Source organism: Oncorhynchus clarkii, chromosome 21 (genome assembly GCF_045791955.1).
Source record: "Oncorhynchus clarkii lewisi isolate Uvic-CL-2024 chromosome 21, UVic_Ocla_1.0, whole genome shotgun sequence".
NCBI classification, from domain to species: Eukaryota; Metazoa; Chordata; class Actinopteri; order Salmoniformes; family Salmonidae; genus Oncorhynchus; species Oncorhynchus clarkii.
Window position 1 is genome coordinate 40,091,584 of NC_092167.1, and position 17,281 is coordinate 40,108,864.

Sequence of the window (17,281 nt, forward strand, 5' to 3'; positions counted from 1 at the left end):
GCTATAATACTTATACTTTTTAAAGTCATAAATATAATTTTAGTGAAAAATGTACACAAGCTATTATTTTATGAGATTTACTAACTTTATAACCCTTTTTGCAACTTCGTTCGTAGCCAATGGGGATGTAGCTCAGTGGTAGAGCGCATGCTTCGCATGTATGAGGCCCCGGGTTCAATCCCCGGCATCTCCATGTTTTTACCTATTGTCTACCCAAGAAATTCATTACAACACAAACTGATAATTTGGAGTTGAACTCATACTAACTCATAATAACACATTTAATCATGTCCTTTATTTATTATGTTTTATTATAGGGCTGTGACTGGATGCTGCTTGCACATTACGCTTCCTTGTCCGCTCAGCAATGGGCGGAGTATTGGGCATTGCTTCTGGAATTTGATTGGTTACTTTACCAATACACTGTGCGGGGTGAAACACTGGTCCAAGCATTCACGCCAACATTTAGTCAAATATTATTTTTGCCGGGAGCACCCACGGAATAATTTTCAGTGGTCCTCTCATATAAATGCAACCCACTCATAAAACCAAGACACATCATGGACCAATTGCACGACCTGGCTATGCAGACCCAAATGCGCTTTCATAGAGATTCAAACAAATAGTCTAAACAAAGCTATTGCATTGAACGTCAGGACAATTATATAACGTGAATCCGTGATTTTTATCGCCACAAACGTCTTGGATTTGCAATACTAGGCTATATTTTCTAACAGAACGAGATGGATAATCGCTAAACCGTAAAACCGAAAATACCATAGCCCACACTGGATTGGCTTTGATTGGAGGTAGCAGAAGGCGAACTAAAAGTAGGCTACCCGGCATTGGTAAATATGTCTATATTGATTTACTTTAGGCTATAGCCTACCTACAAATCAACCAATACGCCTAACATGTTAAGGGAATACAGTGGGATAAAGCTGTGAAACTCCTGACAGTTGTTGGTCTTTTCAGTGACCAGTGGGCGCTCGCTGCATATCTGTTACATTGTATCTATTAAAATAATGCATAATGAAACTATATCTGGCACTTGTTACAGTAACCCACTTTATTCATGTTTGATGCATCCAAACTCAGTGCACCACCACCATAGCACATAGCATCTTCACACACCCAAATTGGATTGTGCCATATAAATGATTTCAGTAGCCTAACCTATACGTCATTTTTCTGCATACGGACCAAAATGCAAGGAACCTGCTTGTTTTTTTGCCCTGCTATATGAAAAACGATTCTAATGATTTATTGATTCGCTTGAACAAAGGAACGAAATATTGTTGTATGCTACCTGTACGGGATATCAACATGGAAGGTAGGCTGCACAGACAATAGGTAGCCTACCTATGACAGAGCTGCAATATTATAGTTAATATTAACATATTTCGATAGCCTATCCTAGCTGGTAAATGTCTCAAGATGGATGCAGCTGCGCACAGAGATGTGTGTAAAATAGGACATTTCTAAAAAGAAAACCACCTAGACGCGTAATTTGTGCTATTTTCTTTTGCAGGAGTAGGATGTTACTAGCGTCGGCCGTGGTGGTATGGGAATGGCTGAACGAGCACGGGCGCTGGCGGCCTTACAGCCCAGCGGTCTCTCACCACATCGAGGCAGTCATCCGCAACGACCCACGGGGTGGTAGTGTTGTCTTAGGCCAGGTGGACACTCGCCTCTCGCCCTACATCGTCGACTTGCATTCCATGCACCAGTTCCGACAAGATACTGGTAAGACGAATGTGATTGACAACCGTGACATAGCCCTATTTGTATTGAGGGATTTTTGAATTGGCCCTAAGCTATTACAGTGTTATTACTGCAGTGAAACCGATGATGTAGCATACGACACAGCAATACAATAGCCTGCACTTCTAATTTAACTCATATAACCTACATTTGGTTTCATGTTTTAAATGACAGCCTTTATGTTATTGTTTGATGCGACATCTTATGCAGACTAGGCTATAGCCTATGTGTGCATGCACGGTTGCAGACTGTTGTTGTTCACTGAGATTTTTCAAGGCCTTGTTTGTTAACTGCAGTTGCCTCCATTATCCCAAACCGTTTTCTTTTTCTTTTTATCTTGATCATGTGTTTTGAATTTTACAAAACACAGCATCTCAGCATCATCACTGTTATCATATTTACATTTTTAGATCTGGATAACATGGTTAGGGGCTAAAGAGAAACCTAGCATAGAGATAGTTAAATAAAAAATCTAACATAAAATAGAGAGGCAGCCAAATTGTGCTAGTAATATCTTAAACCTCAACACCGAGTAGCCTGCATCACTTCCATGTTGCTACAAGCTGATTTTATGCTCCTTCTCTCCACATCTTGCAAGTGCAGTCCACTCTTGATAAATGCAACGGCTTGGAATACGCCTTTACATCATGCAGTAAACTGGAGCATGCTGGTATCTGGAAATAAATATCTGGAAATATATGGAAAGCTACTGAATTGGGCCTGGAAAACTGCATGCTTAAAAAGTTTGTTCTCATTAGGGAGTCCACTTATCATTAGGTCCATGCAATCTCATTCATTGTAATCTAAAAGGAAAAACTGATCCTAAATCAGCGCTCATATTCTGAGACACTTGATGCATACATGCCCCTGGAATCTGCTATGTACATTGAATACATACAGTACTACTGGAGGGTTTTTCAGCTTCTGTGTTCACTACTTCAAAGGCTGTGAGCGTACAGTGTGCCAATACTCAGCGGTTAGTCACTGGTTGTAGTGTGTATGTGGACATCTACAGTGTATGTAGGCCAAAGTTATGGATGAGCTGTTCAGGCCTCTCATTATGAGTATGCAAAACATGATCATGATTAAAGATGAGAAGGCCGCGGGGAAATTGGGGTCGATTTTAGCTTGCCCGCTTGTTTGTGTGCAGTTATACCACATTGATCAGTAGTATGTTTTTGTTGGAAGCAGAGGGTACATACTATTTTATCACACAGTCATCATGACACATACCCATACCATGCAATCCTGGATTGGGTTCACAGTGCAACTGCAAGGCTCACATGATTTCTCATGAGCAGCACATTTCCAAATTAAATCTCTATAAAACTCCTGTATATACTATACCTATGACTGAAATGCTATCTGAACCTTCCTTCATCCGCACACTTTCCCTTATAGGCCTCTTATTAAGGATGTGCTATTCTGTAGAATGGTACTGATTGTCTCAAGGACTCCAGACTTTAGGTGTTGGCAAAGAGAGAAGTCTTCACACATTGAAGTGAGGAAATTATAGGATAACACAAAGGGAAGAATTGTCACTCTGGCCAAGACCACCGCCCTCCTCTCAACTTTGGCTGACAAAAGCTTTTGTGCAGTCTGCCTGCTTCCCAGGCCGGGATAGCTGTGGGGAGAGAGGGGGTAGGCTGCCCTTGTCCCAAAACTAGAGAGAGAGATGAATTGCAGAAGTCTGAGGTCATTGAGAGAAGGGGGTAGTTGGGTTGAGTTCAGATTCAATTAAATAATTACTCTGTTGCATTCCAGGCATTGTTGTGTGTCTAGTAAAGTCTCTAAATTGTAATAGACTATACTAAGTATGTATGTTTTTCAAGTATACTTTACATTCAAACCCTATTGTTTTGAACAACATACTGTATTGATAAATTAATTATATTGGTTTGTGTCTTCTTAGTTGAAGCTTTAGTTTTCTATTGTCGCAGTTGTCTTGTTCTCAACTGGCCTATCTGGTTAAATAAAGGTGAAAAAAAAAAAAAAAAAAAAGCCCTTTTGCACAATTTATTCTCCCAAAATGTAGTTTCCGTTAAAACAATCAACAGTCATTCATTGTCTGCTAGTCATTCTCAATTTAATATTTTTGCAGGATTAGAAGTTATTTAAATCCCAGGTAATAGGTGAACAGTATGGACAGGGCTTTATTGAACATTCTCTGAGTTCAGTCTCTGGACTCCCTGGGAAAGCAAACATGACCAGCTCAGAGAACCGACCAAGGCCAGCGACCAATCACAATCCAGAACATGGCGTGCGGTTACCAAGGGAAAGCTGTTAGCCTGTTTGCCCATATTCTTAGCGAGCACACACATATATGTCAAATTTGCTGGTTGTGTAATCTGCTTGACTACAACAAATATTACAGCAGGGCCTACAGAACATTTAGCTCATGTAGCTCTGTTGGTCTCAGTCAACAACAAAGCCTTATTTTAAAAATGTATTCATGTTTTTCCTTTTCTTTTCTTTTTTACTTGAACTGGTCATATCAAATCACATAAAAGTAGAAACACAATCATGTTCTAGAGATGGCTAGAAACATATTAGTGATTTGTGTCAATGTTTGTCTATTAATGCAGTGTCTTAGTGTAATAATACATGTTGTCAGTGTTGTGAACAATGGGTGTGTGACAGTGTGTGGTTAGTTGACAGGTCTTCTGGAACAGGTCCTTCTTGTTCCCCTCTCTGTAGTTCTGTGGCGTGACCCTCGTCTTTCTACCGTTACCCCAGGTACCCTCAGACCGGTTCGCCGCAGCTTCTACGACCCCACGTCGGCGCCGGGTCAGGGCTGGCTGTGGGAGTGGGAGAACGACACAGGCTCGTGGACAGCCTACGACACAGAGGTGGGCATCGCCATCCAGGCGGCACGCGACCGCCAGCAGCCCTGGCTGGACCTGGCGCCACTGGGATTCTGCTACCTCATCCACTTCCAGAGTATGACCCAGATCAACGGGCAGACACAACGCTGCCGCCGCATCCAGCGCCGCTCTGACCTGGCTTACCCACTTGTTTCGGGTCCCCTTCCCAAGTCACACCACGCCTGGGGGCCCGGCCCCGGGGGACTGTTGGGGGTGTCCGGAGTAGGCATGGGGGTGGGGTTGAGCGGGATGGGGAACGGGAACGGTAGCGCCTACCCCAGCGGTGCCCTGCCAGCCTCCGCAATCACCTCCCTGGGCCAGCCCTGCGCCTGTCAGCAATGCATGCTGCTCCTAAGCGTCAAGGCGGGCGCCATGGCAACAGCCCACACCCTGGGCAGGAGGCCACCCCAGAACAAGCCTCCCAGCCCCAAACTGGGTGGGGGTTACTCGGCCATGGGGGGGTCCTACTCTCTCACCCTCCCACGTCCCCCCTCCTCCATGGGCAGGTCCCTTCCTCCCCACAGAACGTCTGTGGGCGGAGCTAGCGGTGGCTTGGGGGTTGGAGGGGGCGGTGGCTTTGCCCATTCACTCTCCCTCCTGGGTTCGGCCACCGCTGCCCTGTCCCTCTCCTCCACCCGGCCCCCTCCCCCGCCTCTACCCCCCCTTCCGCCTCCTCCGCCTCCTCCTCCCTCCTCCATCACTTCCAACAGTGCTACTCTTCCCCCCTCCTCTTCCTTCTCCATGGCATCCATGGCTTCCTCTGCCCCTCTGTCGATGCCCGCGCCCCCCCCTCCTCTCATCTCCACATCAGCTTCCTCCTGCACCCCCTCGCCCTCTGCCCGCGTCCTGGGGCCGGTGTCTTCAGCGGCGGCGGCCTGTGCCGCCCCTCTACCTCCCCGTGCCAGCCTGGCTGGGCTGAGCCGACCCGCCCTGCAGCGCATCGCCATGGCCCAGTCCAGAGCCCTTATCGCCTCCGGGTGAGTCACTGCTCCAGCTGTTGCTATGTCACTACAGTTCACTTAATATTACATCTTATCCTTTTATAGGATCAATTATCCAGGTACTATCCCAATACTACACCTGTTCGGGCAGGGACCTCACTATACAATATTATCACGATACTTACAGTAGGTAAACGATACAATTTGTGTCACGATTTATCACCATTCTATATGCACTTCGATTTGATACTGCGATTTTATTGCAATTCGATGTTCCAAACATGTTGCTCACTGTATGCAGAGGGACAAGAGTTTTGATCAGTCATGTAAATAAAAGCGCTGAAAACAAGTTGGCTCACCATTTTAAAATAAGATATTGGTCAAGCTATAGGATGAGAAATACTCAAGTTTTGGTGCAAGTACAGCTGACTACCACTAGCAATTTTTTTGTTGTTGCTGTTGTTGAGAGTAATTTCTTTAAGTCATAGAATCAGTATATTATCATTAAAATCAATAGACATGGGAACACTGCTTGTGTTGTTATTACATATTGAATGGCTCTTCAGAGAATCTCTATTGAACATGCTACAGAACTAGGCTTAACCCATCTCTGGGAAGTCGTCCCAAAGAGTTTTGCCAAAGTTTTCTTTCTGTAGAAAAGGGCCTTTCATTGTTGAGATTGAGATTCAGTAGTGTTATGTACCCTATGCACTGGGTAATCCCATCATGATACACGGTCGACTAACCCAACCGTATGGACTTGTCTATCGCAGATAAACACCACACGAGGCAGGAAAAATGAAGATAGGCAAGGAATTTATACATTGTGATCCGAAGCGTTTCCACTAGCGTAGACATGCCTCCATAATCACTGCCCATATCTGACATAAACAGCTCATTAGAATTCATAAGCCTTTAATCCTTATGACAAATTCTGTTAGCTTGTTCATTTCCATGTGAAAGCAACACCCAAACAACGTATTCATATAAAGAATGCAGCATTTTCACAAGTGTCACTCAGATTTGATTCACCCAGTTAGAATGTGAGGGACAGGAGGGGACATGAGGGTGGAGGAGGGAGTGGGGAGATACTGACATCTTCCCTAACACACACAGTTCCCAGGCCTATTCTCATTCTTACAGGCCCCTCTACCCCTGTTAGTGTGAGTTAGTGTGTGTGTATGTCAGGGTGCGGTCACCGCGGCAACCATTGTGGGCACAGCCGAGGCCTGGTTCCCATTTACAAAACAATGTTGGGACATGGGCAGAGGCAGGGGGTTCTCAGGGCAGGGGGTATGGGGAGATCCCAACGTTGTAGCGACTAGCCCAAGTGTTACCCTGAGAAACCGAAGCTGCGTGACTGTCCTGTGGTATTGGTTGGGGAGTTGGCCCTGAGAGTGAATGTGACATTGATGGGGGGTGGCAATGGGGGTAATATGGAGACATGAGACTTGTTGATAGGGGACATTTGGTTGAGGAGGGACTGGGAAGGGGAGGGGGGTTGTCAGAGGCATGCGTCTCCAGTCTTAGAGACACAAAGCAGCGTCTCAGTTTGAGATGTGTTCCCGGTTCCTGAGGGGCTTGGTTTAGACAACTACCATATTGCTTTCACCAATGGCATCTTTTCAGTTTGACAAGGGGCCATTGAGAAGTGTCTAGGGGTAGGGACTTGGGGCCATGTCACACTGGTAAATTCTATAATGAGCCACTACCCAGTACCCACGCACGTGTAGATGGGAAAGGATAGGAGAGACAGGTTTAAGCTCCACCTTCTTCCATATCACTTTTGCATGTGCCATATTACCTGTCTAATTTTTTCAAATCTGTGGGTAGGGGTAAGGGGGTGATTTGGGATTGAGTGCAAGATACTGTGTGGTATGGGATCCTGGCAAAGGACAACCCAGGTCGTTTTTTAAACTGAGGTAGCAGATACTTAGGTAATACATACATTGCAAATAGATGAGTTGTCACCTGAGGATAGGCCCACAGGGCGAGTATCAATATTGACATAGTTACTGGTGCTGTTTGGAGGAATGTGTTATTGTGAGAAGAGTGAGAGTGTAGCAATGATCTCCTCTTAGCACTAGAGGGCACTTTTGCTGAGTGACCAACTCACTGGGAAGAGCTAAGACTTATTTTTATTTTACCTTTATTTAACTAGGGAAGCCAGTTAAGAACAAATTCTTATTTACAATGACGGCCTACCCTAACCCGGACGACGCTGGGCCAATTGTGCGCCACCCTATGGGACTCCCAATCACGACCGGTTGTGATACAGCCTGGAATCGAAACCAGGGTCAAAAGTGACACCTCTAGCACTGAGATGCAGTGTCTTAGACCGCTGCGCCACTCGGGAGCCCCAAACTATACTTGAACTATACCAGACAGACAGTAGTTGAAGTCTGGTGTCAGTGGCTGAGAGATGTATTCGTGGGTTTGTGGAGGGTTGGCTATTTGTGGAAGTCTAGTTTGTTTGACAAGAATCACTGATAACTTGCTTATGAATTAATTTTCAATTATATATTTTTTTGAAGTGACATATAGTTTTATGAGAGGGCAGTTTCAGACAGTTTCAGGCCTATTTTGTGGGGGGAAAATGTGATTTCCAAAATAATAAACTGATTACCAACAATGACGAGACAGCCTACAGGGAGGAGGTGAGGGCCCTGGGAGTGTGGTGCCAGGAAAATAACCACTCACTCAATGTCAACAAAACAAAGGAGCTGATTGTGGACTTCAGGAAACAGCAGAGGGAGCACTCCCCTATCCACATTAACGGGACCGCAGTGGAGAAGATGGAAAGCTTCAAGTTCCTCGGAATACACATCACTGACAAACTGAAATGGTCCACCCACACAGACACTGTGGTGAAGAAGGCGCAACAGAGCCTCTTCAACTTCAGGATGCTGAAGGAATTTGGCTTGGTACCTAAAACCCTCACAAACTTTTACAGATGCACAATTGAGAGCATCCTGTCGGGCTGTATCACCGCCTGGTACGGCAATTGCACCTGCCCTCCAGGACACCTACAGCACCCGATGTCACAGGAAGGCCAAACAGATAATCAAGGACAACAACCAACCGAACCACTGCCTGTTCACCCTGCTATCACCTAGAAGGCGAGGTCAGTACAGGTACATCAAAGCTGGGACCAAGAGACTGAAAAACAGCTTCTATCTCAAGGCATCAGACTGTTAAATAGCCATCACTAGCACATTAGAGGCTGCTGCCCTATATACATAGACTTGAAATCACTGACCACTTAATAATGGAACACTAGTCACTTTAATAATGTTTACATATTTATATTCTGTATTCTATTCTATTCTACTGTATTTTAGTCTATGCCGCTCCAATATTGCTCTTCCAAATATTTATATATTCTTAATTCCATTCCTTTACTTTAGATTTGTGTATATTGTGTATATTGTTGTGAAATTGTTAGATATTACTTGTTAGATATTACTGCACTGTTGGAGCTAGAAACACTCGCTACACCCGCAATAGCATCTGCTAAACACGTGTGTGTGACTAATAACGTTTGATTTGAGGGACAAATTCAAGGTGCTTCCAGGACTAGGCTTAATCCAGGACTAGGCTTAAGCCAGGACTAGGCCTAATACGTTTAATTGATTAATGCATTCAACACTTCATAGCATAGTTGTAAACTCTTTTCACATTTGTTTGGCAAGTGAAGTGTGTGAGGACAGACGCTTGGAGACGACAAGCAAGTACAGGGAGTACAGGGAGTGAATATTTAATAAATAACCGACATGAAACAAAACAAGGACAGCGTCTGGACAGGGGGAACAACACAACATTAATGCTGACATGGGTATGAAACAGATATAGGGGAGGCAATCAATAAGTGATGGAGTCCAGTGAAGCGCTGATGCGCGTAACGATGGTGACAGGTGTGCGTAATGATGGGCTGCCTGGCGCCAGGGAGGTGGAGCGGGAGTAGGCGTGACAGTGTGACTATTCTTGTCATATAATTTCTAGCGCTCCAGGGATCAAACAAACGTCTGGGGCCCCTCAGGGGTGTGTACTTAGTTCCCTCCTGTATTCCCTGTTCACCCATGACTGCATGGCCAAACACGACTCCAACACCATCATTAAGTTTGCTGACGACACAACAGAGGTAGGCCTGATCACTGACAACGATGAGACAGCCTATAGGGAGGAGGTCAGAGAACTGGCAGTGTGGTGCCAGGACAACAACCTCTCCCTCAATGTGAGCAAGACAAAGGAGCTGATCTTGGACTACAGGAAAGGCGTGCCGAACAGGTCCCCATTAACATTGATGGGGCTGTAGTGGAGCAGGTCGAGAGTTTCAAGTTCCTTGGTGTCCATATCACCAACAAACTAACATGGTCCAAACACACCAAGCCAGTCGTGAATAGGGCACGAAAAAGTATATTCCCCCTCAGGAGACTGAAAAGATTTGGCATGGGTCCTCAGATCCTCAAAAGGTTCTACAGCTGCACCATTGAGAGCATCCTGAACAGTTGCATCACCGCCTGGTATGTCAACTACTCGGCATCTGACCGTAAGGCGCTACAGAGGGTAGTGCGAACAGCCCAGTACGTCACCGGGGCCAAGCTTCCTGCCATCCAGGACCTATATAATAGGCGGTGTCAGAGGAAAATCCATAAAATTATCAGAGACTCCAGTCACCCAAGTTATAGACTGCTTTCTCTGCTACCGCACTGCAAGCGGTACCGGCGAGCCAAGTCTAGGACCAAAATGTTCCTCAACAGCTTCTACCCCCAAGCTATTAGACTGATGAACAATTCATACAAATCACCACCGGACTATTTACATTGACTGCTACTCGCTGTTTGTTACCTATGCATAGTCACTTCGCCCCACCTACATGTACAGATGACCTCAACTAGCCTGTACCCCTGCACACTGACTCGGTACCGGTGCCCCCTGTATATAGCCTCATTGTTGTTATTCTTATTGTGTTACTTTTTATTATTACTTTTTATTTTAGCCTACTTGGTAAATATTTTCTTCTTGAACTGCACTGTTGATTAAGGGCTTGTAAGTAAGCATTTCACTGTAAAGTATATACTTGTTGTATTCGGCGCATGTGGCAAATAAAGTTTGATTTGATATGCAATAGTTAATTGGATCAGTCTAAAAGTTTGCACATACACTGCTGACATCTAGTGGCCAAGGTCTAAATTGCGCCTGGGCTAGAATAATTTGTTATGGCCTTTCTCTTGCATTTCAAAGATGATGGTACAAAAAAAACGCATGTTTTTTTTCTTTGGATTATCTTTTACCAGATCTAATTTGTTATATTCTCCTACATTTATTTCACATTACCACAAACTTCAAAGTGTTTCCTTTCAAATGGTATCAAGAAAAGGCATATCCTTGCTTCAGGTCCTGAGCTACAGGCAGTTAGATTTGGATATGTCATTTTTGGCAACAAAAAAAAGGGGTGGATCCTTATTAATCACAGAGACCAATCCCAGCCCCTGCTTCACGTCATGTACTATCCCTCAGTGAAATCCCACAGCATTGCCTAGAGGGTTAGTGTCGAGGGTTAGAGGGTGTGACCCTAGATAATGTCACTACTACAGTATGTCTGCTGTATGGCGGCCTTGCACGGGTAATCTTGGTGTGGTGACATCAACAGATGGAAACAGGTGGATTATCCCTATAAGAGCCAAGGGAATAAGATGGGACAATCATACACCTACTGACTGATCTAGAGAGGAGAGGGAGACTGGAGCAGGGAGGTACGGCGTGTCTGAGGTTAACAAGGATTTATTCTTTAGATTTGGAAAGGAGAAGGAAGATAGAATTGAGAAAGATTAAAGCTTGGAGAAGCGTTAAGCAGATAGCGTCTTTGGGATAAAACATTTATTCGTAGCTGAGGGGTTTTGCAGATTCAGCTGAGAAACAAACTCCACAATCAAAGTCAAGATGACCATAATCAAATTCAACGCAAAGTGAGTACGGTTTCTGATTGGATTATACTGCGAATAATGTGGAGTCTCATCATGAGAATGATACAGCACAGCAGTCTTTCAGTTGTCCCACAGAGAAGACTGTAGGGAATGATGGGTCATTTAAATCCTGGCTATTGAATTCTGTTTCAATTCCTGTCAGTTATATTGGGCATGGAATTTTTCTATAGGAGTGATATTCCATTTCTGAGGTGATTGGAATTAAGATGAAATTGACCAACAGGCCAACTCTGCTGACTCCAAAGGGTTCTATTTCACAACCTTCTATGTACTGAACAATAAAGCAGTGCTGGCTCAGGTGAGGGTTGTTGTTTTCAGCCAGGGTTTAGACAACAAGGGGAGTCCTGGTTGGCGCAGTAACATGTCAACATGGTGCTATTCTAGTCCATGAGCCACTTAGCCATTGTGTCTAAAACGTGACTTGGTAAAAGCTATTTGACTTGCTAACAAGATGTGACCCTTGACACAGCAAACAGCAGACGCTATGGTCACCTGTGCGTTTCCCACCTGCAGTTTACCTATGACACAGCAATTAGTGTGCCTAATCCTAATCCGAGTGTGTGTGATTGTGTGTGGTGTGTGTTTGTGTCTGCTATGGGTGTGTGTGTGTGTTACGAAGTGGTGTTTTAACCCTAGTGTGTGTTTTGTATTTCAGAGTCCCAACGGTTCCTGTGAAGAACCTCAATGGATCCAGCCCTGTTCACCCTGCATTGGCAGGTAGGAACAGCCATTAAGACACTATAAAAAACAATATAAACAACAAGCCTAGTTTCTTAGTTGAGCTATTAAGGAAATGCCAGTGTCCAAATTCATTTTCGCTCTTGGTTTCTAGGCCTATCAACGGCCACTTTATCTAACAATGATAGACAGTGTTACAGAGAATCAGGCTTAATTTCTTAATTAATGTGACCCACATATGGTCAATGAGAGTAGCTTCTGATGGATGAGATTGTGTCTGAACAGTGTCAATAGATGGTGATAGAGAAGTGGTCTCACTGCTCCTTCTGCTGGTTGTCTTTAGGTATTACAGGGATCCTGATGAGCGCCGCAGGACTTCCTGTTTGTCTGACCCGACCCCCCAAGCTGGTGCTCCACCCCCCTCCTGTCAGCAAGAGTGACATCAAGCCCGTTCCCGGCCTCGGCCACTGCTGCCGCAAGACCACCAAGAAGCAGGCTCGCAAAGGTAGGTGTAGCATGCACAGACACACACACACACACACACACACACACACACACACACACACACACACACACACACACACACACACACACACACACACACACACACACACACACACACACACACACACACAGACAGACAGACAGACAGACAGACAGACAGACAGACAGACGCACAAACACACAGAGACACTCAGACAGACGCGCGCACACACACACACACAGACAGACAGACAGACGCACAAACACACAGAGACACTCAGACAGACGCGCGCACAGACACAGACAGACAGACAGATGCGCGCACACACACACACAGACAGACAGACAGACAGACAGACACGCAGGCACACACACACACAGACAGACAGACAGACACGCAGGCACACACACACACACACACACAGTCAGACACCAGCATAGGAAATTTGTAAATAAATGTGAAAATATCTCTTCCTCCCTTTCTCTCAGGCAAGACCCCTGAGGAAGTAGTGAAGAGGTACCTTCAGAAGGTACGCAGTCCTCCAGAAGAGGACTGCACTATCTGCATGGAGGCCCTGCCTGGGCCCTCGGGCTACAAAGGCCCCGGTGTTGGGGGCATCCAGCGGGCAGAGTCGGTGGGTCGCCTGGCCCAGTGTGGGCACCAGTACCACCTACAGTGTCTGGTGGCCATGTACAACAATGGCAACAAGGATGGCAGCCTTCAGTGCCCCACCTGCAAGACCATCTACGGCGTGAAGACGGGCAACCAGCCGCCTGGCAAGATGGAGTATCACGTTATCCCCCATTCGCTGCCTGGCCACCCCGACTGCAAGACCATCCGCATCATCTATAACATCCCGCCAGGCATCCAGGTAACAGCTTTATTGCTTATCCACATCTGATGTTCTGTAAATCATGATGTTGGCCATCATTTTCAATTCCCTCTTTAGTACTTAGGAAGAACTACTGTACATGTCACTTGTTTACATTCTAATCGTGACCTTTCACCTTTCCCAGGGCCCTGAGCACCCGAACCCAGGCAAGCCCTTCACCGCCCGGGGATTCCCCCGACACTGCTACCTCCCTGACAGCGAGAAGGGACGCAAGGTAAACACCAGACTACTTCCTGTTTAATGTTTAACTTCTTGATTACTAGTTTACCCAGTTGTACCGGTTTGCTGTGGATGAAATGACAGGACTATGTGGCTAACTAATTTCCTCTTTCTCTCTCTCTCACTCCGTCTCTTTCTCCCCCCCAGGTACTGAGGCTGCTGCTGGTGGCGTGGGACCGGCGGCTCATCTTCTCAGTGGGCACATCCAGCACCACGGGCGAGTCGGACACAGTCATCTGGAATGAGGTGCACCACAAGACGGAGTTCGGCTCCAACCTGACGGGACACGGCTACCCCGACCCAGGCCACCTGGACAACGTTCTGGAGGAGCTTAAGGCCCAGGGGATCACCGAGGAGGAGTGCCTACCCAGAGACTGAGCTAAAGACGGGCCGATGGGGAAACAGCAACAGAGAGACTTGTCAGACACTGGAGGGCAGAGCTAAAACAATGAACATACAGAGTCAGAGAGACAAAGGAATGGAGAGGGGGAGTCATAGACATGACTATGTTTTAAAAAAGAGAAGTACAGAAATGAACACAGACGGTACACTTGTGACACCCACAGAAACAGACAGCCTGAAAGACAGCATACGAGAAGACATGAATGAACCAATGAACAGATGAGCCAAAAAAAGAACCAATGGGGGACATAAAACAAATAGAGAAACAGACCAATAGACTTTCTGGCTCTAGTTTCTAGGGACGCTAACCGAGGTACGACATTAGAAACCCTCTGAACAGGTGGGCTGTGGGTCGGCTCCGCTGCATGGGTCACTTGTATGATGGAATGTATATTTCCTTCTGCTACATTAATGGGGCTGTCACAAAATGTAATTCAGTGAGAGGTTTGAGGCCACAGTGCACATGCAATTCAGTGTTGGACAGAAGCTGTCGTTTAGACCCTGAGAGTTTGACAAGAATGTACTGAATCTTAATTGGTCCATTTGAATTCATTGGTGTACCAAGTTTACCAGAGCGGCTGTAAGTGGTAGGATGAGCGCTACAAACGAGTATTAAAGATAATATGCTTAATAGGGTATTGAATGGAAGAGAATACTAGGCTTAAAGTATTAGACCTTTGGCAGCATAGTAACAAATCTCTCGTTACAGAAAACATAACCTAACATAGCAGGCTTAAAAGAATCGTCTGAGCGGCGTTTCTTTCTTTCTAGTCCTGACAAGAAAATAAAAAAACTGTTAGGGGATTATCTCCTCTGAATCTGCACTGTTTAACCAATCCAGTAAATGTGGAGGAGTTGAGATGGAGTGTCCCCAAAGACGGTTAGCTCTGTGATGTCGCCTCGTTAACGTCCAAAAGAAGAAGTCCGTCTCTATTTCCATTTGCTATGAAAACCGGGTGCGTCCGGTTAAACCTACCCCACTGAGGGTGCAGAAAACTTTACAGAGAACGTTCAAAATATCTCAAGTTTATGACTGGATATGTGTGAGCATGAGTGTTTACTGCCCTCTAGTGGTACTTATCGAAAATACATTCCCTTTTCCTCTCTAGGTTCTTATCAATATTTTATTAATTGCTGTACCATTTGGAAAATGCATTGTTGTACATTTTAAATAGTTGATATATATTGGCTCAGTTGAGTTGAGTATCATTTTTACATTCCATTTTGTTCTTAATTTTTAACATTGTACGTTGTCTATTTGATTGCCAGAGCATTATTTTCTATATGTGGCATTGTAAGGAGACGTGTCAAGCTTGAGTCTTCTCGGGAGGGCTCCTGAGTATTGCCAATCAATATGAATGATTTGGGAACCCTCTTGATGGGGTGGGTGAGTCTAAATGTACAAAATAACAGTCCTCCTCAGACCATGGGTGCATCTCAATAGTCTTGTGTAGCTTCCTCTCCTATTCTTTCATGTCAATTCAGATGAAAGAACAGGAATGGAAAAAAGGCCCCTATAGACAGTTGAGAAGTCAGAAATGAAGTTATGATTGGACCTGCCACCAGAGGTCAGATTTGCACTGCACAGGGCATACTCTCTTTTTTTCCTTTAGTCAAAAGGAAACATGGAAAGTTAGATATAACAGTTAAAACTACTTTGGGTTTCATTGTATTTTCTTTGTTTTGGACACCGTTGGCACCATTGGCAGCTCTAAGGAAAGCAAACCTATTGTTTTTGCCATAACGAGGTACAATTTGAAAGATTTGCTCTGTCGCCAAAACAACCTGTGGTCAAGCAGTCCAGTCGGTTTGTGTCAGGTTCCTGACGGACCTGCTTATAAAGCGCTACCGTTGACAATATTTATCAGTATGTGTTAACAGACAATGTTAGGCCAACATTTATACTTTCTGTATGCAATGGATGTATGTGTTCATGTACACGACTTAAAACCATTAAAACATTTTGAAAGGTATAACGTAACTGTTCACTTAATACCTCCTTTATTTAATGTGCTCTCTATTTTTTTAATCGTTTGTATCAAATTGTTTTGTTCAAATAATTCAAAACCACTATTTTTTCACTTTGAGGTATTGTTTAGCCACATTTAAAGCTGTGTGACTACATGAAGACTTACATACCTATTCTACTTTGTGAGTAGGGGTACATGCATTTGGTACGTCATGTGACCTTGTAATTATTTCGACGACTCCTGCAGGTGGATTGGGAAATGTAGGACTTTATGTAGTCAGTCGTGTTTTATGTCAGTTCTTGCAATGCTCAGTTTGGCGCATATCATTTTCTTTCCCAGGCACATGTCTGTAAATGGGAATGGAACAATGGTTGAAGGCTCATTCACACTTTGTATAAAACCTCTGTAAACGTTGTAATGGCGAGAACGAGTGACGTGGAGACATCTATGTTGGCAGAGAAAGTAGTATCATGTATAAAAGTAAAAAAGATTTGAAGTAACCGTGGGACTATTAAATTAACATGACTATTATGATAACGGCGTTGGTGTTTTTTAATGTGTGGATGTGTGGCATTAAGGGTTTCCCAATTGGCAGGGGCAAGGAAATCCGTTGTTAAAGGCGTGCAATTATTTGAAACAACCAAACAACCAACCAAACTGCAATAATTCCAGTAGCCTTAATTAACCTGATCTCTCTGGTTCCTCACCATTGTTAAAGTGAAAGATGGACAATTATTGGCATTTCTGTGGGTAAACGTGTTTGGGCAAGTGACCATTTTCAGGCAACCAAAAAATATTCCTGATTTGCCTGATGGAAAGTGCCTTTCAGAATACAGTAATTCCCCCCCCCCCCCCCCCCCCCCCCCCACACACACACACACATTGTTTTCTCATTTATGCATTATTTATTTTTTACAAAGAGTTCAGTAATTCTATTAGGTTCTTCTCCAGATTAGTTAGTCTATTGGTTCAGTCTAACCTTGCGAAACCACGAGGGACAGTTCATCTCTAGATTAGTCTATGCTCTGGATTAGTTGTCTGGATTATGTCCACTTTAAAGAATGAGAAAAGCCATATACA

The 17,281-nt window shown here is 44.7% G+C and overlaps 1 protein-coding gene and 1 non-coding gene across 4 annotated transcripts; both read left to right on the top strand.

Moving 5' to 3' along the window:
- The first annotated feature begins 121 nt into the window (after window positions 1–121).
- Window positions 122–193, top strand: trnaa-cgc (transfer RNA alanine (anticodon CGC)). The gene has a single exon. It is a non-coding gene; the product is annotated as a tRNA-Ala (tRNA).
- Window positions 194–509: 316 nt separating this feature from the next.
- Window positions 510–16,732, top strand: LOC139379009 (E3 ubiquitin-protein ligase DTX4-like). Of its 3 annotated transcripts, none has more exons than XM_071121715.1 (8): window positions 510–848; window positions 1,532–1,746; window positions 4,462–5,605; window positions 12,212–12,273; window positions 12,578–12,739; window positions 13,207–13,589; window positions 13,735–13,824; window positions 13,977–16,732. In XM_071121715.1, exons 2-8 carry the CDS (start codon window positions 1,539–1,541, stop codon window positions 14,205–14,207), a joined length of 2,280 nt encoding a protein of 759 aa, XP_070977816.1. In that variant the 5' UTR covers window positions 510–848; window positions 1,532–1,538; the 3' UTR covers window positions 14,208–16,732. The 3 variants fall into 3 exon arrangements, with proteins under 3 accessions (XP_070977816.1, XP_070977817.1, XP_070977818.1); XM_071121716.1 differs by having other exon boundaries at window positions 4,501–5,605; XM_071121717.1 differs by lacking the exon at window positions 510–848 and having other exon boundaries at window positions 1,488–1,746; window positions 4,501–5,605.
- Window positions 16,733–17,281: the final 549 nt, after the last annotated feature.

Bases quoted from the DNA above. Each gene is read 5' to 3' on its own strand.
- LOC139379009 (XM_071121715.1), top strand. From the start codon at position 1,539: ATGTTACTAGCGTCGGCCGTGGTGGTATGGGAATGGCTGAACGAGCAC. The intron at 12,274-12,577 runs GTAGGAACAGCC...GGTTGTCTTTAG, and splicing joins TGTTCACCCTGCATTGGCAG to GTATTACAGGGATCCTGATG. The intron at 12,740-13,206 runs GTAGGTGTAGCA...CCTTTCTCTCAG, and splicing joins CAAGAAGCAGGCTCGCAAAG to GCAAGACCCCTGAGGAAGTA.